We start from the raw sequence: 22,695 nt of genomic DNA, 5'->3' as shown, positions 1-22,695 counted from the left end.
GAGCCGCCCCTGGCTCTATATAGTAGAGGAATTTATGTGTAATTCCGCGCTAAATTCAGGTAATTTTAAATACGACGTGCTCCGACTCACTTGATATGGTTCCTTCTTCTCTTTTTAGCTTTGTAATGACAATCTTGTAAAGTATCTTGTGAACACAACCCTGTTGACCCATAAATGTAGTGAGAATTGATTGCAAGGAATGCGTTGGTTGATCGTACGAAATTAAATTCTAGTTTCCGATCGGGGAGCGGATTTCGGGCTGCGGGAAAGTGCACAAACGTCAAGTTCAACGAAAAGAGGTGATTTATTGGTGGTCGACCTCGTCGCACTTCATTATCGGGCAGATTTACAGCTCACATGACCGTGTGATTGACGCGAGTGATTGTTACGAGAAAAACAAGCCGCGACAGTACCATGGACTTCGTCTTCTACTCTTTGAATATTAATCGACATTTCGTACCTTTTGGCTTCGTTTTAAACTATGTGTCAATTACCAACCTATCTTTTAAAGAGGGTTATCATGTTTGCTGGTTACTGTGACATCTTATATTGCAAACCACAACTGACGAACTTGCCACTTAACCAAGCTCCAAATAATAAAAAAATTAACGATATGATTAATTATCCCGTTTAAACCCCCAAGTTTTAAATTGTTATTGACAACACGTAATCATGTCTGCCAAAAGCAACATAAATGTGCTACTTTCTGTGCGTAAACGATTACTCCTTAATTTCCTTTCGCAGAAATTTTATGTTACCGGCCAAATTCTTTGCTTTTGCAGACGAATTGCGAATTGAAGTAAGCTAGACTGCTTTTTTTCGGGAAACGCGTGAACGCCATTGGAAGTACTACTTGGGTTGGCGTAAAGTCATTAATTGCCGCTTCCGCGGGGAAAAAGGAAGCAGCAATTTCCAAGGACAATTTAACTGCTTCTGTCGATGTAAGCGGGTGACAGTTAAACGTTCTTTGCTAGATTTTTAACCAGACAAACGGCAACAGTTTGACAGTTTATGACAACCATCACGCCCGCACCCCTCGGTAGGCAAAATTTGCTATGAAATCGGATCGTTGGATGCTTACAACGCTTCTAGCAATAACCTTATGTCAAACTGGTAAGGTATAGCTATTAGATTTTGTACGAAATCGTTGTTGACTTAAACCGCTTTAAATTTCCTTTTCAATCTTTTGCACATCCAGAAAGAACACGTTATAACCATTAGTTTTACTCCAGATTTTAAATAAGAAAATATTTTTGAAGTTAATCAACTAAAAATGCAGCATTATTATGTGTGTTGTACGGCTATTGATTTTATCTTTCGCCTCGTTCTTCGAGGTTTAACGAAGTTTCTCTGTAGTTTTTAATTAGCAAATCTTGGTGAGATATGCTGATGTATACCTAGCCTACTGCTATCTGACTATTTTTCTATGTTGCGTAACCATTATATTTTTTTTAGGTTTCCTGTTGGCGAGTGCTCAAAATAACAACAGGTATATATAGTTCAAAATGCCTCCCATTTAACTTTTAAAATTAGTCCTGAGAAACCAAGAATGAATTATGAGGCAAGTCCACCTTAAGGAAAAAATGATATTTTAACTAATGTTTTAAGGCTGTGTGATTGAACGATTGATCTTTTTTTAGTTTAGAGAAAACTTTAATCAGCGTGATTTTTACGTATTTCACTTTATCTATCAATATATGATATTGATGGAAAAATTCAAACAATTTTCGTTATTTTATTCAGTTCACGTATTGGAGGACTTATCAACTTGGCTGGTTCGATTTTAAAAGAAACTAAAAATGCAAGTGAAGACCTTGTAGGTTTTGTTCGAAGAAGTCAGCTGCAGGATCAAGCTGGAAATAAACGTGATTGCTTAAATATTCTGAATAAAGTACCTACTAAGCTCTTTTTAAGTGCCACAAAATATAGCATAAATACTTTAAGTAAGAAAACCTAAACAACCAAAAAGGGTGCTGTTCGGTTCCCGGTTCGCCAGGGTAATATGGTGCAGTGATACGGTGTTTCGGTGGGGTCAAATAATAACTGACCGCTTAGTTAGGTGAACGGCTGAACGCTCATTTAAACTATTAATACACATGGTCATACCTGACTGCTGGTTAGGCTAACCAGAGTGTGACGCAATATTAATTCATTTTTGCGTTTATGTTTTAGCTTTGTGCCGACTGCCATGCAAAAATGGCGGGCAATGCATCAAAACCGACACCTGCGCGTGCATTAACGACTGGTTCGGACCGGACTGCACACAATGTAAGTATTGTTACACTTTATTTTGTTTGAAACTTAGATATGCGCAGTCTATCTTGTACAACGCTTTATAAACTATGAAATCAGTTTATTTGGAATAAAAGTCATGCTTTTTTTCGCCCTTTGCGAAATCTTGCTGCAATACCTGTAGTTTTGGTCCTAAAATATGAATAAGGTAAATTGTAACAGTTGTTACACAGTCAATATCGGCTAGCACCGATTTTGAGGCATCCTAACGTTTTTAAATTTGACCTCCGATTAACCCTGCGCTAAAGAGAACATACTATTCAAAAACACCTATTTCTGAAAATATTGTTAAATGATTTTTTACCCGAATAGGTGTTTATTGGATTTTAGTGTTGATATGCAAATCTATTTGTCATACAGTTACTTGTGCAAACAGCTGTGTTCACGGCACTTGCAAGGCTCCGAACCTCTGTTTTTGCGAACACGGCTGGAAGGGAGTAGAGTGCAACGCACGTAAGTCGTAGCCTAAGCCAGGGGTTTCCAACCATGGGGCCATATGGCCCTTTAGCTTGCAGGGGAATAACAAAAAGTCAAAAATAGCGGAAAACTTTCTATTTATATATAAAATACCCAATACATAAATAATTAACAATAACTCTTACTAACTAGCAAGATAATGAAAAAATATTATATATAACAAGTAATTTAAAGTAATAGTGGGTAAGTCTTGCATGCTTATCGGCATGCAAATTTGTAATACGAACTACAGCTTATTTCAAAAAGTTTCGCGGCATACTCAGGAGTCTCCTGAGGCTTAAGTTTGACAACCATATTTTATAATTTTTTATATTTTATATACATATTTATATACACCTTTTTTACCGATAAAATTAAATACACCCTTTTTTATCGCTTTCGTTTTCAGCTATCTGCAACCCTGAATGTATAAACGGTGGAATTTGCAGTGAACCAAACGTGTGCACTTGTTCGGTTGGTTTTACCGGAACCGTATGCCAAACAGGTGACAACTAAAGCTAACTTTTACAAAAAAAGTAACACAGACAGGAAAGTAGTTTTTTTGTTCATGTGTTATTTTTTAAAATACGTGTAAATCAATCCACCAAATTTCATACACCAAAAAGACATACATTCAACGTGTGGTAAACATTTGTCCTTCAAACCGCAATAAAAACTTTAATTACCAGAATAGTCAATATCATAGTTATTTATTTATAACAATAAAAAATAAACAAGCATAACCTAAAAACATTTTATATACTTAAAAAACTTACGTTTAAAAAACAATTATGTGTCCTTTTTAGCGATATGCGATCCCCCGTGCGCGAATGGTGTCTGCTCGAAGCGAGACGTTTGCCAGTGTTTTGCGGGTTGGACAGGAGATGTATGCGATCAGCGTAAGTATATGAGGACATCTTGTTGTTACACCAACGCCCTAAAGTTGAATGTATAATATACATTAGTCTAACACAGCGCTTTTCAACCGGGTGTATTATGCATCCCAGGGCGTGCCAGAATTGTTAAAGGATATACCACATTGATGGGGTGTACTAGGGTCTAATGATACCGCAAAACAATAAGCCTATAAACAGGTATCACAATAATTAGTATTATTACCTGACTAATTGTAGTGTACAAATACATGGCACAACATGTATTTAAGCGTACATAGCTTATAAGTAGGGCGAATATTTTTTGACTTGTCAAAAAAAGTCAAAATTTTGTCACAATTTACACGTTAGGTCAAAATTTGTCAAAAATTTGTAAAGTCAAAATCAAATAAAAATGCACATAAATCGTTTACAAAAATAAAAAAAAATATATAGTCAGCTTTTTGAAATTCGTCGTTCAGTTGTTTTGAAATTTATCGTTCAATTTTATCAAAAAAATTTAGTTTTGATTTGTGTTAAAAGTCATTTTAACCGTATTATATCTTTATTAGAGCAATATACGGTATAAAAAACGCGTGATTAATGTCGCGCTCATTTAAATCAATGTATTTCTAACAGGTCAAAATTTTGTCAAAATGAATTATATTTAGGTTAAACTTTGTCAAAATTTAAATTTTCAGGTCAAAATTTCCTATTTTTTTGGTCAAAAAATATTCGCCCTACTTATAAGATGCTATGTTCTATTTGTGACATCATAATCAAATGTTTATCTTGATAAATCATTATTGTGAGGTACTAACTAGTTATTTTATAACGGTTAAGTGCATTGCGTGGACTGGGGGTGTAAGACCTTCAGTAAACGGAAAAGTGTGTACTATTCCAAAAAAGGTTGACAAGTACTGATCTAACATATGGATTCAAGGTTTTCTCATCATGTATATGTTGTTCTAATATTGCTTATATTTCGTTTATTAATAGCACATTGTAGTCCTGATTGCAAACACGACGGAGAATGTGTTGCACCAGATACTTGCAAATGCAGGGGGAAATGGCATGGTCACTCCTGTGAGCTTCGTAAGTATAAGACAAGTAAACTTATGACTTAGATCAGGGGTGTCCAACTCAAACATGCCGGCGTGCCAATTTTTATCTTATAACTTCTTCCCGTGCCAAAGTTTCGTAACCGAACCAATTTTTTTTAATCATAAAAGCGCTTTTTTACCAAAAATAAGAACGTTTATTTAAACTTGAAAAAAAAAATGTCGTGTAGAAATGCGCATCACTACATCAAAGTGTCTTTCGGTGAGCTGACTTCTTGTTTCTTAACACCAAGCTATATATATATATATGAATGCTAGCCTTCACACAGTATAATGTTACCATATTAAAAGTAATTGTTGGTTGTCGTGATTGCCGCGATTGTTTTATATTGTGAACAAACAATGACAATTGGATGTATAACAAACTTAGTATTTTCTGACAATTGGCTGAATAACAAATTGAACTTTTTTGGCAAATGGCGAAATAACAATTTTAGTTTTTTTGGGGAGGGCTTGCGTGCCATTTTTTATTAGGTCGCGTGCCACATTTGGCACGCGTGCCGCTTGTTGGAAACCGCTGATTTAGATGCTCTACTTTAACAGCCTGGATAACGATACACTTTTATTACTCTGAGTGCAATTCAGTTTCATCCTGGCAATAATTTAGGCGGGGAGTTTTACAGCCACAGTATTTGGTCAGAAAAATGAGACATACCAAATCGCATAATACAATTATGGTTAAAAAAAAGTAACACCTTTTATGCAGAATATTGTTCTTTTTGTAATTATTTTTTACTAGGATAAAAACTAATTTACGATTGTTTCAGCTATTTGCACGAAGCGATGTCAACATGGAGGAACGTGTATCTCTCCTGATGTATGTCTCTGTGGCTTGGGATACGCTGGAACCAACTGCGAACTTAGTAATATATAGCTTGCAATTTACCAACAATGTCGCAAAACATTACTTTAAAATATATACTATTCATTATAACAAGTTAGTTTTAGCTGAATCTTAAATGCCATAGTCAAGTAGCCTTCATATTTTGTAAGGTACCCGTACCCCAGTTTTGCTAAAGGATAGGCTGTGGTTTTACTTGTAATACTGTTCGGATCACGGTCCTCGGACGTGACAGCCACAAGTTTGTTGATTTAAAGATTTTTTGTAGCAGAAATTTTAGGTAGGCTAAGCCAACCCTAATGAACACTGCTCTACGATCAATAACGAATGTGATAACACGTTTTGGGAAAACAATATAACGTGATATAACGTTTAAAATGATGTTGTTGTTTTATTATTTGAACAAAAACTGTTCAATGTTTTGAACAAACAATTAAATAGTGATCGCAGTAAAAAAAGACTATAGTTTTTGGAAAAAAACCTGACGTAATACAACGTTTAAAATGATGTTGTTGTGTTATATTTGAATAAAAACTGTTCAGTGTTTTGCACAAAAAATTAAATTGTGGTCGCAGGCAAAAATACTTGTTTTGAAAATATAACATGAAAACTTTCCGGACAACACAGCGACACGAAAACGACACGCCGAAGCCACTTGTGCGATCTGGAGCGGCCGCCACATTCGCACATTCGACGGATCCTCCTACGACTTTCCCGGGCGCTGCCACTACACAATGCTCCAGGACTGCCCTGACCACACTTTCAGCATCGAGCTGTCAAAGAACATCGAGGACTACGCACCTATTGAACGGGAGACCGGCGAGATCTCCAATCAAACCTTATACGACAACGTAATTATGAATAACGCGGTTCCGCATTATATCGTGGTACATCGGGAATGAGAGTGATAAATACCTATAGCTCACAAAAATCATTCCAAAATATTGCTTACTTGTTATCATAATGCAGCAAAGTAACTTAATATATTTAGCCTTCGTTATAATACTTTTTTAAAACGAATTAAATATCTTTTAAAATGCAATGTAGGATTAACTTTTTGATATTCTAAAGCTCCACGACGATTTGAAACCACTCATCAACGCAACTAAGGACTTTATGGCTCTGGTTGTTGACATTGGAAACTCTCCTAGTCTCACCTTGTTACCCAATAACGTGGCCTTGCTAAACGGAACTGTGTAAGTAATAATAGGCATACCTTTTAGTTACTTAATATTCCTCACTAAATTACCATTTCTGTAAATAACCTGAGATAAATAAGTGATGTATTCTGAAGTAAATAATTAGCAACATTTACCTGGTTGAACTTTTGACAGAAATATTCGACATTTCCATTGTTAGTTGACTGGCAATATTTGGCCAAGTTTTTCATTTTTTTGGCGCTTCATAATATTTTAGTTACTTTATGTTTTTTGTTAGCCTACTATTTAAAGAGCGCCCTAAAACTTTAGTAACCGTGTATGGTGTTTCGCTCGTGTGAACGAAATTGTGATTGTGACGACAAATAAAGTGTTGTTTGATGTTTAAACAACAGAAGTTATTCTTTGGGTTGTGTTTAATATTACTGGTTGGTACACTATCGTTATACGTTGCTGTTCGTAGACTCACCCACAACACCTACGCCCAGCCGATGTTCTCCATTTCCAAGGTGGGGCGATACCTGCGAGTGACTCTCAAGATTGGCATAATACTGCTGTGGAACGGCAAGGGGGTTGCTGAAATCGAATTGCACGAGAACAATTACAGCGGCAGACTTTGCGGGCTTTGTGGCGACGCAGACGGCAACTCTTCGAACGATATGCAACTGAAAGACAGTGGGTCGCTCTCCGTATTTGCCTGAATTATTATTTATCTTATAATTACAGTATTACGGATTTGTGACACCAATACGTATATGGGTTGTTATAATTAAGTTGCGAAAATTTTGGCTCATTTAAGTTTGTATGGGGTCTTTGAACTGAGCTTAATGCCTTTGAACTGAGCTTAATTTTTCTATATATTGATATAATTATAAACTATAAAAACCAATTTAACCAAACGTTTATTCACATATAAAAACTTAGCGCCATCAATTGAACAGGTTATAAAATCATGTTTTAATGCGTAATCGTATTTTAGAAACGCCGGCCCGCAACACCTTGTTTTGGGCCAGGGAATGGAACGTTAGGGGGATACATACACATTGCCAGGAAGTGAGCAAGTTAAAATACGACTGCAAAGGAGTCAGCGCTGAAAATGTAGAGGTAATATTTTGTTCCCTTTCTTGGCGCTGGGTAATTTAATTTAAACAACTGTGCCGACTGGTTTACATATAGGCTTTTATATTTCATGATTTAATAGGATTCGATATAGTGTAAAAGCCCGGTTATTCACGCGATCTGATGATATACATTGTCGAAATGGGTAACATAATATTTAACCATATAACACCTAAACGACTTGTAACACTATTTCGTTCGTCTGTTTTGAAGTTTTAAACATGTTGTAAAATAAACACATTTTCAGAAAATTCGTAAAGTTTGCATGATATTCATCTCGAAAAATGGCGCTTTTGCCGACTGCATTAGAGCCGGGGTGGATCCGACACCACTTGAAGATGGCTGCGTATCGGATCTTTGTAGATGTGAGGTGGGTTTAGATTTTAACGATCTTATATTTAAGCGCTGTGGTATTGTTCTATTGACGAAGCTATACGGGTGGAGATTTAATTAAAATCATGAGTGCATTTAAAATGTGAACGTACAAATCGAACCTCTTTCGATACTAAACACGCAAAAAAGGTAAGTAGTAAATCACTGAATACATTTTTATATACCCAACACAACTAACTCTAATTTTAGGTGTAAACACATTTGTTTTACCAAATAAGAACCGATAAATTTCAATCTCTCGCTTTACGAAAGTTACATTTCTTCGTGTTATATTCACGCTTACAGACTACACTTCAGCCGGAGTGCCATTGTGCCGCCGTGTCACAATATTCTCGCCTTTGTATGGAGAAAACCGACATCAAGCCAGACTGGAGAAGACCAAACTTTTGCCGTAAGAGCTTTAGTTAAACGTATTTAAGTTGGCCACCATCGTTTTGCTTGTTCATGATTACACCTACCAAAATTCTGACGAAAGATTGAGAAAAGCTTTAAGTACTGACTTAGACAATGTTGCAAACTTATTCGAAACTTATTTTGGAATTAGCATACGTCTGATTCAAAAGTCTCTTTATGAATAACGGTTTAGTTTTTATTTAGTTCTAGTTACAGCATGTACTGTTTATGCCATGCAATAAGCTTGTGTCTCCGAACTGCTCGCTTTATTTTTGCGTCCAGGCTCGCAAATTCAGTAACGTATAAAACTTAATGTGTCTCCAAAGCGCGTACCTAAGCATTGCAGTTTATTCTCGGCGGCATTTTTACTGCTGTAAAAGTCATACGCATTTGCCCGCAGCGATCACTTGCGACACGGGGATGATGTACGAGGAGTGCGGAAGCTCGTGCCCCAAGTCCTGCCATAACCTGGTCACCCCAGACACGGACTGTGACGAGCACTGCGTGGACGGATGTGTGTGTCCTCCTGGAACTCTTCTCCACGACGGACACTGCGTCCCGGAGGACCAGTGTCCCTGCATCCATAACTCCCTCGAACACCCAGTGGGATACGTTCTCGAGCAGGACTGTTCCTCGTGGTAGGTTTTGCTGTCGATATTTAAAACAGGTGTATTTATAAAATTTTCGGGTTTAATCAATTTAAAGACATTGGGTAAAAATGTTATAGCGTGTCCCAAACGCGGAAAATGAAAAACAAAAGATAATTTTGAATTAAAAAAAAATTAAATCAGCTCAAGTGTACACGACCAATTCATGTCAAATCTGTTACAAAGTGTAGCAATCTACATTATACCATAGGAAACACTATGTTTGTTATTACTTATCCTGGCAAGTGGTGATAAACCTCAAAAGTTTAAATAGATTACAAAAATTGTTCACAAGAAAGTGGCTGCAATAATTGTATGGTACAAAATATTTGTTCTTTCTATTAGCACATGCCAGAGCGCAATGTGGAATTGCACAAGGTTGTCTTGTCCTTCGGAGTGCTCAGCAGTTGGTGACCCTCATTACACAACCTTCGACGGACAGATCTACACAATGCACGGAGAGTGTCAATATACCTTCACGAAAGACTGCAGTCACAGTTCGCTTTTTAGGTAGCAATCATATAGGAGCTAGTTTTAAAAATAAGTCGCCAAGATAAAATTGATTCTGTGTAGGACAAAAAAGGCGCTGTCTCTTTTTTATAAATATCTTTAGGTTGTACCGCTGAATTCTTTTTGGAATTTTAAATAGTGTCTTTGTTATGTGATTGTTTATTTGTTTGCATTGTTTGCAACGCGCCTAATTTACAATGGTGTTTAAATAGACAACTCAGAAAGATTTCCACTTTTAAAGTGAAAGGTGGACATTAATTTGCGAGTAAAGCATGCATTTTTAAATACATGGTTAAAAAACAGCGTGGTGGTGGACAACACGATATGCGGCGCTGACACGATGGTCACTTGCACCAAAGACGTCACCGTTGCTTTCAACATTGCGCCGGGCATTAGGGCGTCGAGAAACTCGAACAGAACCGTGCGACCCCGACGAGTCACGATCAGGCTAAGCCAAGGACATTCGGTGTCCGTGGACGAAAAGATTGTGGGACTGCCTTTCATCCGAGGTGAGGCGACTTTCAACAGGGGCGCAATGCATGATTAATCGCTTCCGGTAATTGGACTGCCCTTTTCGACCGGTCTGTAATTGGACATGGAACTCTGTCCAGAAAAACATAGCTTATGATGCAGTCTGCTGTTGTACGATTACAGTCAGATCACGCGGGTTTATGATACGCCTTACTCGCAATAGTTCGCACGCTGTTGCCACTTAGTCTACTGCGTCACAAGCACTTGCTGGTCGTTGCGATTGCTTCCTTTGTTTCGTCGAGTGTAGTTCTCCATCCCCTGTTTGGGTTCGTCGAACGATTTGTAGGCCAACGCACGAATCCTTGGGCGGACTGCACCGATTGCCTGGTACCGGTTGGAAAATGCAGAAATGTCCCGAATTATCGCTAGACATCTTTCGATGATTTCCGACTGTTGTCCCGGGGCCTACTATGTTGTTGAGCCGATGGCGCTTTCTCACGGCAATTCAATCACGACACAAGGCAGATACGCCAATCAACAAAACCTTTAACTGCTACGTTTGTTTTGTCTATAGCACTAGGGATCATCGGGTGTTTGCGACACCTAACCAGCATTCAGTATTCTTGCATTGTAGCCTTCGTTGTTATACTAATCACTTCTTTATTACCAGTACTTCAATTTATTAGTTTGAAGTTTTAGTTTTACTAATTTGTTGATACTTGACTATGATTAACCTTGTTTTCAAGCATAAAAACAAAGATATCTTAATGTTTTATAAATTAAGGTTTTAGTTTAAATCATAATCAACTTTGTGCTTCAACAGATTCTTTCCAGATACAACAGGTGTCTTCCTCATTCGTTCAGATTAGCTCTGATATTGGCATTACTGTTGATTGGGATGGCACGTCAAGACTATACGTTAAGGCTGATAGGAGGTAGAGTGTAAACAAAATGAAGGTCTGATGGTAATAAATTTCAGGCTTGGTTTTTGCTATCAGATGATTGAAACGAATAAAGTTAAAATATTATATTGTTTTTTTAACAAAAAAACAAAAAAAACAAAGTTACTAAAATCAAAAAATTGATAATTTTTTGTATTTGTGATAAAATTTGAATTTTGTTTTTAGATGGATGGGAAAGTTGTGCGGCTTATGCGGAAACTATGATGACAACCAGATAAACGACATGAGGAATTTTAATGGTAGAGAAAAACTTCATTTATTCTTTATGCGACTTTGTCCAGGCCAATCTATAATTGCTAGGCTAAAGTACTGAATAGAAAAGTAAAGAGTTTATTAAGTTAACGTAAAGTTATAAAACGTAGCAGATTTTCTGAACAATGGTTGTAGGAAAACACGATACGAAACCTTCGAATAGTACGCACAAAAAGGTGAACAAACTTTGAATTGTAACAAAATAAAATTATTTCCCAGATGATTTGTGTGGCAACGTTAAGGCAACTATCAATTGTCGACAATTTAGGAGGTTTAAACAGCGGAAAACTCAAATCACTTACCCAAACAAACAATGAACAAGTTTTTAATGTAAATTACCAATACTAATGTGTGGATGCTACAGACAAAATATCAGACTACTTACATCCTAACTGTTATTTTCCAGGCATGGTTGAAAAAAATCCTGCGACGTTCGCCAACATGTGGAAGGCTAATTCGGATTGCCGCGACACAGCTTCCGATCAGTTGTTTGAGCCATGCCAAGTAAATCACAAGCGAGGTAGTGTTTTAGCTTTGATCATTTTGCAGTCGCATAAAGACAACTCAAACCGAATAAAAGAGGATAAACTGGGTCATTGTTCTTAATGCACATAATTTATAAATCGATTGATTTGTTTCCTCATTACTAGTCGGCGGCTTTTAAAGAGTGCCTAATGAACGTTCTCGAGTCCAAACATTGCAAAAATAACCAAACAATGTCTACAAAGGAAACTATATGCTGCAACTTTGTTTTATTGTGCCAAGTACGCATGCCTGGGCTTTGGGTGTATGGCAAAGTCGCCCGTCGGCATGGCACTTTCTTAAAATATTTGACATTTAATTGGGGAAACAAGAAATTGTTAAACGTATCCGAACCTGATTGTCGCCACAAGATTCGCATGGTTGCCAAATGAGAATGATGATGTCATTCGTCTCGGTCCTTGCAGGAGAAGTTAGGGCCGCAAAATCATAATCCAGCGAATTGTTTGTGTCGAATTACTCGCAGTATTGGAAAGTGCACGAGGGAAGAATAAAATAGTATAGAAATACCATTTCAAACTTATAGGAATGCCCGAAAATATCATATCGAAGTCGATTCAGGATGTAAAGTGGTTGATATAGAGTTGCTTCGCTGCGAATCCCCAACCAAACGGATATCGTCATTTTACAAATAATGGTAGATGTTTAACAAAATCATCTCTTTGTCTTAAAAGGTAAAAATAAAACGTAGCTAACTTTTCAACACTTAAAACAATTGTTACTAGATTCTGTTTTTTGACATATTAAAGACGCTATTTGAGATCGGATCGGATTGTCGTTCATATATATATTTACCCAACCAGCCCAACATCAGTCCACGACTTTACTGAATACCCTTCGTTCGCAGCCAATTTTGCCTCCACCGAATGCGAAGTGATTCGCAGCAGCACGTTCGCCGCCTGTCAGGTGGACATACAGCCGCAGCAGTACTACGATCAGTGCGTGTACGACGTTTGCGCTTGCGAGGACGGAGAAGAGTGTCTCTGCAACGCGATCGCCAACTATGCACGCGTCTGCGCACGCGCCGGTCACGTGACCAATTGGAGGACCCCCAGATTCTGTCGTGAGTTTTTATTTTACGGCTTGTGTGGTTGTACTACTAAAAATAAGTTCTTCAGTATATATTTGTTTGTCCAACCTTTTTGGCTAACTAGCTGTTTAAAAAGCCTTCATCAGGGAATGACACACATGGCCCACAAGACGCAAAGTAAAACGACACAAAAACGGATGAAGCGAATGAGATAAAATGCGCGAAACAACTGTCAAAAGTACAAAGCGATAATTACGACAACGCACAACTCAGTTGTTATCTTTCAGAACCTGTCAGTTCCGTAGTATACTATGCCTGGTAGCAAACAGCATATTTATTGTGTGGCTGTTGTTGCTCTTTTCTACCCCGCCTTGACATTTTAAGAAGACAACGTGTGAGCGTTTGGCTTTAGGTGATTCATTATCTTGCTCTTGCTCACGACTGACTCGGTAATCGAATAAACTACGTAAGACTACCAGAGTCCCGAGTCTGACGTTTTTCTTGCGAACCGATTATGCCTCATACTTTAAATGGAAAAGGTGATATAGCATAGGGTGGAAAGTTGGGCGAAATATGGGGCTATGAAGTGTGAGCCAGGTACGGGGCTCCACGAATACGGTTAATTAGGCCTGAGTCGGGATTCGTGACCCGGACTATTTTTTCGTCTTTTTTCAATCCTAAGTGATCAAAACACGTTTTCCCCCGCTCCTTAGACGTGACGTGCGACAACAACCAGGTGTACCGCGAGTGCGCCAGCTCCTGTTATTCGACATGCCGCTCCATCGCCGACCTTTCGGTGCGTTGCGACGAAACCTGCGTCCAGGGCTGCAACTGTCCCGACGGGCTCTTTCTTCACGAGGGCCACTGCGTCGAGCAGTCGCACTGCCATTGCTACCACAAGGGCAACTTCTATCGGCCCTTCGCCAGGCTGCATAGAAAGAATACCAACTGGTTAGTGAAAGCATCACTCACTGTAAAGTGACTCTAACTTGTTGACTATACTTAACAAACGTTAGTTGGGCAATTTATAGGGATATTGATGTTGTTGCCATAGAAAACCACAAAAAAGATCCCTAACAATTTTATAATGGATTAAAATTGGTAGAAACTTAAGCTCTCTATTTTACTGGCAAAGGTGTTATAATGCTGAAAAACTTAGCCGCCTGTCTAACTAAAGATAATACTACTTAGTACTTACCATGTGTTTACTCTAAATATATATATATTATCTTGCCCATTTGCAGCGCCTGCTTGGAGGGCCGTTTCACTTGTACTTACAACAAGCGACCATACCCAGGTTTGGGTGGAAGAGGGGGCAGAAGAAACCGTAAGTTTTAGTTAACACCCACAAATATGTTTATTTTTCCTTTTGTGTAGAAATTAGAGTCATGTCGATATAATAACATTTGTTTTTATAGAAGAAAAAAAATCTTAATAAAGTAGTGCAATAAGACTGTAGTTTGTCTTTTAACCACGTTTAAAATATGTTATACAGGTGGTGCAACCTGCCCTCCTGGCCAGACCCTTATAACATGCAACGCAAGTGACCCCCATTCGGTCGGGATCGAATGTCAAAGAAACTGCCGAACACTCGGAGACGATTGCTATTCAAGTAATTTGTTTGTTGGCTTTTGTCAAAAATGACCAATACATATAGTGTATAGGATATAGTCATAAAACAATATACTTAGACCAGCGGATAGTTTATGTTTGCTCTTACTTTATCCACACTATTACAGCTACCTGTGTTGAGGGCTGTGGCTGCCCGGACGGCCAGGTTTATGATGTCGAACGCAGCGTTTGCATTCAGGAACACGACTGCCCATGCTACTACAGTTCAAGGCCCTTCTTTCCCGGGCATACGTTGATGCGTGACTGCAATAAGTGGTAACAACATTTTGCTTGTGCTTTTGCTCAAAATTAATTTGAAACTCAGAGGATCCAGTCTAACATGTGTTAAAATGTGCGACTCAAACCATAATAAAATACATATTGGTTGCAACAATTTTGTTTGCAAAGTTTTATTTCGGTAAAGGCCGTTGTCTGTACTTGTATTGTATAGGCACAAACAAACATTTAAGAAATATGTGATAAAACTGTAGGCCTATTATGGAAAGAAAACAGAAAATAAACGTAGACATGGTATGACGAAGCTTTAACACTCCAAAGCCCACTCAAATGACAAGAGATGCATTTATATTGTAAAAAGCTAGCATCCTTTTAGTTTGATGATTGACACCGAGATCCGTATTAACATTTTTTTTGATCCGTATTAAAGTTTGTATCAACCGCCCGTGTTGGTTGTGTAGCCTACTAGACTATACAATCATCATATTATGTTTTGCAGCGAATGTGTGAACAGAGAGTGGATATGTACAAACCACTCTTGCCTCGGCCAATGCCTGGCTTACGGCGATCCTCATTATATCACCTTCGACGGGTATTCATATAAATTTATGGGATCCTGTACATACATACTTGCCCACGTGAGCACAAATTACACATTTTTTTATAGATTTACCCGCTTTTACTATCCTATTATTTGTTATATTTTTCACATTACGACGAATTTTGATGTGGTGGTTTAAATTCACTTTTTTGAATAAAACGAGTAACATTTCGGTTTATTATGTATTGTTTGTTTTCCAACGAGTATTGTTTTCCATAACATTGCTCTAACGCGCCTAACATATTCAAGTAGCACCTCAAATTGGTTTTACAGGACTACTGCGATAACAGTGCCGGCAGCTTTCGCATTCATGTGGAAAACGGTTTGTGTGGTGAAGGGGGGATCGCCTGCACCAAGGGGGTAACCATCACTCTCGAAGACAAGGTGTCGATTCAACTCGGTCACGTTGGATTCGGATACGGTATGACACGTTGGATTCGGATACGGCCATTTATTTCAAGTGGTTGTAATCTGTATGTCAAATTTAAGTTTAAAATTGTAATGAAAAAATTTCAGACAAACCCAAAACAGTGAAGGTTGTTCCCGCGCCCGGATCGCACACCAACTGGACTTACGCCATGTGGGATTACCACCAGGCTGGTCTCCAGACTATCGTTACTACAGACATCGGCCTTACTGTGTCCTGGGACAGCAGGTCGACTGTCACTGTTTGGCTCGATCCAAAGTGGAAGGTGGGTGATATTTTTTACCGTTAAATTTGATGCACTGGTTGACTTTATTACACGTTCTCGTTGGAAATTGATTTGTCGCTTTGTGTGGTAGACAAATCTGTTTGGTTAAGCTTTAAAATTTGCGTTTTACACCTATGTAAAGGGTCGGGTCTGTGGTTTATGCGGCAACTTCGATGGGAATCAAAACAATGACAAAACCAAGAGCGACCGAATGCAAGCCGTCAACCAATTCGAGTTCGGAAACAGTTGGAAGGTTGGAAAATAAAACATTAATTATACATTTTCAGTTGTATGTCTTGCATGTTATTTGACCAGAGATAGGTTTATTACCTACTAATTAAGATTTAGGCATTTAAATATTACCTTAAAACAATTGTTTGTTTTTAAAAGACCTCTCCTAACTGTGACAGCGTCGTTACGTTGAAGAACCCATGTCTACTCAATCCCTCTCGCATGCCATGGGCACAAAAGAGTTGTAAAATCTTATACAGCAGCATGTTTATCCCCTGCCACTCCTTGGTAAGTTATACTTCCCACCATTGTGACATATAACTTTTTTCGAACCATGTATGCATGACTTTGCTGCAGGATTGCAAATTAAGTTTAGAATAAACGATACAATTGTAAAAGAGCATATCTACACTTGGATTGTCACCAAACGCAATATTGTTATTTAGGTCAATGTGAGATGGTACTACGAAAACTGTGTTTTCGATTCATGCGGTTGTAACATGGGAGGCGATTGCGAGTGCTTCTGTACCGCGGTTGCAGCATATGCATCGGCTTGTGCAAACGCAGGGCTTCCACTAAAATGGAGGACGCCAACTGTCTGTCGTAAGTGTTCATCTCGCCCTGGTCTTTTTGTGAAATTATTTTTTTTCTTAAGGGTACATTTGCCTAAAAGTTGCCGTTAATCCATTTATTGACCACTGTTGGTTTGCATTCATAACATTTTCAGCTTTGATGTGCGAGGCTTTCAACCAAGACCAAACGGAGTGTATGTGGCATTACCAGTCGTGCGCACCGGCCTGCACCCTTTGCCATCATCCCAGTAGCGACAGCAACCTTTGTCCAAAAGGCATTGCTTGTGTTGAAGGTTGCTTCCCTACCTGTCCAGAAGGTATTACACGCGATATATTTGCCCAGTCTGCTTGAGGCTTGCGCACTCCGTACCGACGATATAGGCCTCTAAAAACTAACCCAATCGGGGTATCTCACCCCGGCTTTTTTATACATTCTTATTAAATACTTTGATGTGATTTTAAATAACTTTTATCAAGCTAACATTGTCTTATGAAGTTTTGTTACATTTTTTAAATAATTATTGTCTTTTAAGTGTTTTTCTCTAAAGATGAGCTGTACTGTTTTTGTTACACCCAATTACAGGATTGACGTTCGATGGCAAGACTCAGTCATGCGTTTTCGAGATCAACTCTTGCCACGCTCGCGGCCAATACTATAACGTGGGCGACTTGGTTGTTCATGACGGACCAACCAGATGGTAAATATACGGGTTGCACTCAAGAAACCAATCGGCATAAGTTTATTCGAGGGAACATAGAAATTTCCTGAAAGACTTTTGTAACCATTTTCTGCATGACGTCACACAATTTCATAATGTATTGAATAAGTAACATTTAAAGCAATGACACTTGCGGAAGATTAATTTATATATTAATTTCAATTTATTGAGAAGATACTGATCATGTGTCTGATAAATAATGTTTAATTGTACGTTTTATTTGTGTTTACAGCGAGTGCACCGAAGCTTGTAACGTGCAATGTACATCAGTGGCCACAACGCCATACGTAACTTCGTTTGGTGCCAACTTCACTCGACCTCTTACGCTAGCAGGTCTCCCAGAAGTCACATCGACCCCAAGCTTAACCACAGAAGTGACCCCAAACGTCACAAAACCAACCTTCCCAACCACAACAGGTTGGCAAGGAGTGAAAGCTGTAACGGTGACCAGGCGATACTGTGACGGGAAAGTAAATCTCATATATCTCCTGCACAGTCCCGATAATGTATCGCCCAAATCTTACTACGAACTCAAGAAGGTGATGCACACTTACATTGCAGCCATCAAACCGGACTCGTACGGAACACCTAACACGACTCTGCACGTTGGAGTGGACCAGTACGGCGATTACATCGAGGTATCGTTTAACATCAGTCACTTCCAAAACATGAGCATTATCACGGATGCGATTTTCGACCTAGAATCACAGAGAAGCCGGCGAAACGACCTAACGGAAGCTATAATTAGGTCATCCAAGGAGCTTATAGCGATTAACAAAACAATGCACGGTGAAACGCTCGACAACGTTATTTTCGTGATCACATTTAGCGAGCCACACGGCAACTACACTGCAGGGGTTAAATTCGCTAACGATCATGGCATCGAGGTAATAATTCTCACTATATGGGATCACGCCGCCGGTAATCACGATCACTTCGCTGGCACCGAACTGGTTCATATTTATCACCTCCATACCGTCAATGAAATACTCTCGGGCGAAGCCGGTCGCGTGTCGCTCGCCATTTTAAACGATCTGTGCCCGGGACACAATGAGGAGATTACGACCACTCCAGCACCCACAGGCGTTACAACCCCACAGCCAGTAGTGACACACACGCCGACTCCGGTTGCGCCACTGGAATCGTGTACCATGGTCGCCGATCTCGCGATAATCATCGACGTCGAACTTCTCAACGCGCCGACCCTGGCCGAGAAAACTCGCAAAACCAACGCTGTCTTCGCGTTACTTCGAACCCTGCTACGCAACATCACGATTTCGGAGAGCAACACGGCCGTGTCGATAACACTCGCCGCCAATCGGGTTTGGAGAGTTATTAAGTTCACTCCGCAAGCAGGCAAGGTCACGCAGAACTTTGACTGGGACATTTTGTCGACTTTGAACAACAAAGTATACAGAAACGGCAAGGCACACCCTCACGGGTTTGACCTGCAATACGCCCTTGAGGACATTTCGATAAATCTAGGTTCTTTGAGAATGGGTGCGAGGCTTGACGAAAAACGTGTTCAAAAATCAATCCTAGTTCTACAGGGAAGTCAGCCAAGCGACAGCTCACAAACGGCATTAAAGAAAACCATAGCGGAACTTGCTGAAAAAGATGTAGTGCTTACCATCATCACTTCGCCAAAAACCTATTCCAACTTTCACGACAAGCACCAATGGACTGACACGGTCGGCGTGGACAACATTTTGTACGTCTTTGATGCCAATCTGCCTGATAAGTACGAAGAAGTGGCACAGAAGGTTTGCAGGGCGCCGCGACGTGTTCCCGTCAAACCAACCTACTGCTCACACCCAACCGATGTGTTCTTTCTGTGGGACAACTCGGACGGGGTGACCAACCACGACTTGCTGAATATGATGGACGCAACAAGCAAGCTTGGCAGAACGCTCGGCCCCTATAATTTTATTCCAGGCGAACATGGTATAAACCGTGTACGTGTTGGAATTGTTCAATACGGCGAGTCACCTCAGTACCTGATTACTCCCGAAGACAATAAGAGACTTCAAAAGTTCCTGAAGTCTGACGTATCTCTACACCCGAGTCTTCCCGACACTCCGACCCCCAATCTAGGCGCTGCTTTGTCTCGGGTCCTAAATGAATCCGACTCCCTTGCAATACCGCGTAATACGTCAGTATTTATTATGATGCACACGAAGCCAGAAAATCTTACCGGAGCTCAGGAACAGGTGTTAGCTAACTTGCATCAGAGAGGTGTCACCTTTGTTGTTTTGGGATACGGCAGACAGCTCCAATTGAGTTATTTAGCACACGTCGCCGGACCTCAAGGCTTCTTCAGGAAGATAGCAAATTCGCGGGAATTAGTTGGAAACGACATCGATTTGACCGTGTATAAAATGATGTGCGAGTCAGGGGTCCCATTTCATGTTCCAAGTACCATACCTGAAACAACTGCCACGGGTCTAACCAGTAAAATACCAACTGGACCAACAACAATAGGGGTGTCAGCAAAAACAGTTAAAGAATTCACTGGGTCCACTGTAAAAGCGCCAACTACCGAACAGTTTACCGGGCCTTCAACACTAAGGCCAACTACGGTAGAGTTTACCGGACCTTCAACACTAAGGCCAACTACGGAAGAGTTCACTGGGTCTACAACACCAAGCCCAACTACTTTGGAGTATACTGGATCAACAACACCAGGACCAACTGGGCCAATTAACCAGACCACGGCAACACAAGAAACCTTTCCTCTTTTTACAACCACTCCAGCACCGTCTTGCTTACAACCGATTGACATTTTTGCAATCGTAGATAGCCTTGTTGTTGACATCCCTTGGCGAAAACGAGTCATCAACGCCGTGTTCTACCATTTGTTCGCGGAGTTTCCTATAGACGGCAGCAACGACCACGCCCGGGTTTCAATGGCAATGACTGGAAGGCCATTGAAGTGGACCGTCCACATGAGCGAAGATGGCAGCAACAAGACTGCGCTGTTGAGTCGCTTCGACGGCAGTGGCCGACCAGCAATTAAAGCAAATCGTAGGCCCAACGCTCTTAGGCTGCATATGGCAATAAATCAAGGACGCGACTTAGTGTTCAACCGGCATCTCCGCCCGAACACGTACGACAAGCTCTATTTTATCGTTCTTACGAGATTGCCGAAAGGCCGCAACGTTGTTAAGCTGGTAACGCAAATGAAGGCACAAGGTTACGCGTTTGTCTTCGCTTATTTTGGACACATATTCCACGACGCGACACCTTTGCAGCGCGTTGATTGGAGCAACGCGCTTGAAGGAGCCAAGCTGGAGCTGCGTTATGACGTGGCGCCCGAGAAACTGGCCTCGGAACTCGTCGACATGATCTGCTACCCCCGTGGGAGAACGACAACCGCCGCAACTGCACCTCCCACACCTAGTATTCCGATAAGTGAGAGACTAATTATATGAGTAAAACGTAGCGATAAGTTTTGGCTAACCCTAACTTTTACGGCATTGTTTCCTTAATGACCAAGGTTCATAAACATATTACGACACTGTAATAACACATTGTGTGTCTTCATCTTGATTTTCCATTATGAATCCAAAATTAAAATGTGTTACTGTGGCTTTACCTTTCACAATTTATGCTGACCAGCGTAAGCGGAAGCTGCAAAATTTCAGCTTACTTGACTTAAATGCACATACCTTTAAACGCGTAGGATTTAGATCAATCTAAGTATAAAAAGATAATGGCGTGTGCTTTTGGTACAAGGTAGTGTGAAATGTTACTAGCCCTAAGTTTTCAGGTCAGCTGTCCGCCATTTAAATGTGCTTGAAATGCTTTTTGTTTTGTTTCAGCTTTACCGGAAGTTCGAAAAACAGCAGGTGAGTTTGTAATTAAATGTTGATATTTACATATACCGGTATGTTACACTTTGTTGTATGTCATAATTGTGATATATAATTATTTCAAATATAGGAGTGTTGCAGTGAGCCTACTATATTTCAAAGCGATTCCTTTTGCTGCTAGAGGAATTTTAACAATATGTTTTTCTTTTTTCTACACCGGCGTATTGTAGATTCATGAAGCTTACAAACTTGAACTGAAATTGTCTTCCGTTGATTTGGTGTCTTTCTTCGCGTTACAAACTTCTTAAAATAGTGTCATATGTAGCCTATATTTCGCTTAATTCTTTTAGCTTATGTTAGTCATTACACACATACAGAACTAAACTTTAACTGTTATTTTGCTTTGTCATGTAATGAACAGCCTACCACAGGAATTTTAGGCAAACTATACCTTTAGGTTCTAAATCGCGAAAAATGATTTTTCGTGGTATATGTTTTAGCGTGTAACTACAATGACGAATTGGACATTACTTGGTTCGTGGACGCTTCCAACTGGATGCGAAAAGGAGGTGGAGTGAATGGGGAGAACGTCAAACTCGCTTTAAAGGCGTTCGCAGAACATTTTAAAATCGCACCGGACAAAACTAGGGTTGGTAAACTATTTAGTTATTGTTATTTGGTTGTCTTTATACTGTATATTTAAGCTTTCATTGTAGATAGGTGGTCCTTAAATGCGGGTAATTAGCCTACCCCTTAATAAAATTATTTTCAGGTGTAACGACACTAAAAAGGTCAAAACCCACTGGAGGTGCTTGGCTACTTTTATGCTTATATAAGCTACCTACCTGTATCAATGATAGATAAAATGGACTAAACGTTCGTAAATTTTTCTGACTTTTTCTATAGATGTCCGTGATAGGATATGAGAAGAGTATAGGAATGGGCGGAAAATATTACTTTCCCCTCGCTCCGCGAACCCTCCAGGAAACCTGGGATGCCATCGATAACCTAAAGGACACTTCTACATCGCCAAAAGTTAACCTCGCGTCCGCCCTGGATGTTCTACTCTCTGGACTGTCTGGTAGAATTCCAGGTAAAAAATATGCGTAACAACCATTCATGCAGCAACAATATTTCGCCTTACACGAAATAAAAAGTATAGGT

At 39.7% G+C, this 22,695-nt stretch overlaps 1 protein-coding gene across 2 annotated transcripts in view; it reads left to right on the top strand.

The window, feature by feature from the left end:
- The first annotated feature begins 963 nt into the window (after positions 1 to 963).
- Positions 964 to 22,695, top strand: part of LOC146168531 (uncharacterized) — a 68,789-nt gene continuing 47,057 nt past the window's right edge. For both annotated transcript variants that reach the window (XM_083388836.1, XM_083388833.1), the window contains exons 1-38: positions 964 to 1,113; positions 1,456 to 1,489; positions 1,744 to 1,865; positions 2,173 to 2,268; positions 2,653 to 2,745; positions 3,158 to 3,253; positions 3,555 to 3,647; positions 4,620 to 4,715; positions 5,509 to 5,604; positions 6,210 to 6,433; positions 6,654 to 6,778; positions 7,203 to 7,414; positions 7,719 to 7,843; positions 8,106 to 8,228; positions 8,537 to 8,642; positions 9,045 to 9,282; positions 9,637 to 9,801; positions 10,105 to 10,310; positions 11,096 to 11,207; positions 11,400 to 11,473; positions 11,893 to 12,006; positions 12,874 to 13,089; positions 13,770 to 14,007; positions 14,301 to 14,383; positions 14,552 to 14,668; positions 14,796 to 14,943; positions 15,404 to 15,542; positions 15,779 to 15,926; positions 16,022 to 16,197; positions 16,340 to 16,450; positions 16,588 to 16,716; positions 16,875 to 17,031; positions 17,156 to 17,317; positions 17,584 to 17,698; positions 17,952 to 21,130; positions 21,541 to 21,567; positions 22,032 to 22,180; positions 22,438 to 22,624. In XM_083388836.1, the coding sequence (XP_083244962.1) occupies positions 1,056 to 1,113; positions 1,456 to 1,489; positions 1,744 to 1,865; positions 2,173 to 2,268; positions 2,653 to 2,745; positions 3,158 to 3,253; positions 3,555 to 3,647; positions 4,620 to 4,715; positions 5,509 to 5,604; positions 6,210 to 6,433; positions 6,654 to 6,778; positions 7,203 to 7,414; positions 7,719 to 7,843; positions 8,106 to 8,228; positions 8,537 to 8,642; positions 9,045 to 9,282; positions 9,637 to 9,801; positions 10,105 to 10,310; positions 11,096 to 11,207; positions 11,400 to 11,473; positions 11,893 to 12,006; positions 12,874 to 13,089; positions 13,770 to 14,007; positions 14,301 to 14,383; positions 14,552 to 14,668; positions 14,796 to 14,943; positions 15,404 to 15,542; positions 15,779 to 15,926; positions 16,022 to 16,197; positions 16,340 to 16,450; positions 16,588 to 16,716; positions 16,875 to 17,031; positions 17,156 to 17,317; positions 17,584 to 17,698; positions 17,952 to 21,130; positions 21,541 to 21,567; positions 22,032 to 22,180; positions 22,438 to 22,624 (8,089 nt within the window). In that variant the 5' untranslated portion in view covers positions 964 to 1,055. The remainder of the gene's footprint in view (positions 1,114 to 1,455; positions 1,490 to 1,743; positions 1,866 to 2,172; positions 2,269 to 2,652; positions 2,746 to 3,157; positions 3,254 to 3,554; positions 3,648 to 4,619; positions 4,716 to 5,508; positions 5,605 to 6,209; positions 6,434 to 6,653; positions 6,779 to 7,202; positions 7,415 to 7,718; positions 7,844 to 8,105; positions 8,229 to 8,536; positions 8,643 to 9,044; positions 9,283 to 9,636; positions 9,802 to 10,104; positions 10,311 to 11,095; positions 11,208 to 11,399; positions 11,474 to 11,892; positions 12,007 to 12,873; positions 13,090 to 13,769; positions 14,008 to 14,300; positions 14,384 to 14,551; positions 14,669 to 14,795; positions 14,944 to 15,403; positions 15,543 to 15,778; positions 15,927 to 16,021; positions 16,198 to 16,339; positions 16,451 to 16,587; positions 16,717 to 16,874; positions 17,032 to 17,155; positions 17,318 to 17,583; positions 17,699 to 17,951; positions 21,131 to 21,540; positions 21,568 to 22,031; positions 22,181 to 22,437; positions 22,625 to 22,695) is intronic.

The sequence above is a fragment of the Ascidiella aspersa genome, chromosome 1 (genome assembly GCF_963924565.1).
Source record: "Ascidiella aspersa chromosome 1, kaAscAspe10.2, whole genome shotgun sequence".
Classification (NCBI taxonomy): Eukaryota; Metazoa; Chordata; class Ascidiacea; order Phlebobranchia; family Ascidiidae; genus Ascidiella; species Ascidiella aspersa.
This window is presented reverse-complemented; position numbering and strand designations above follow the sequence as displayed.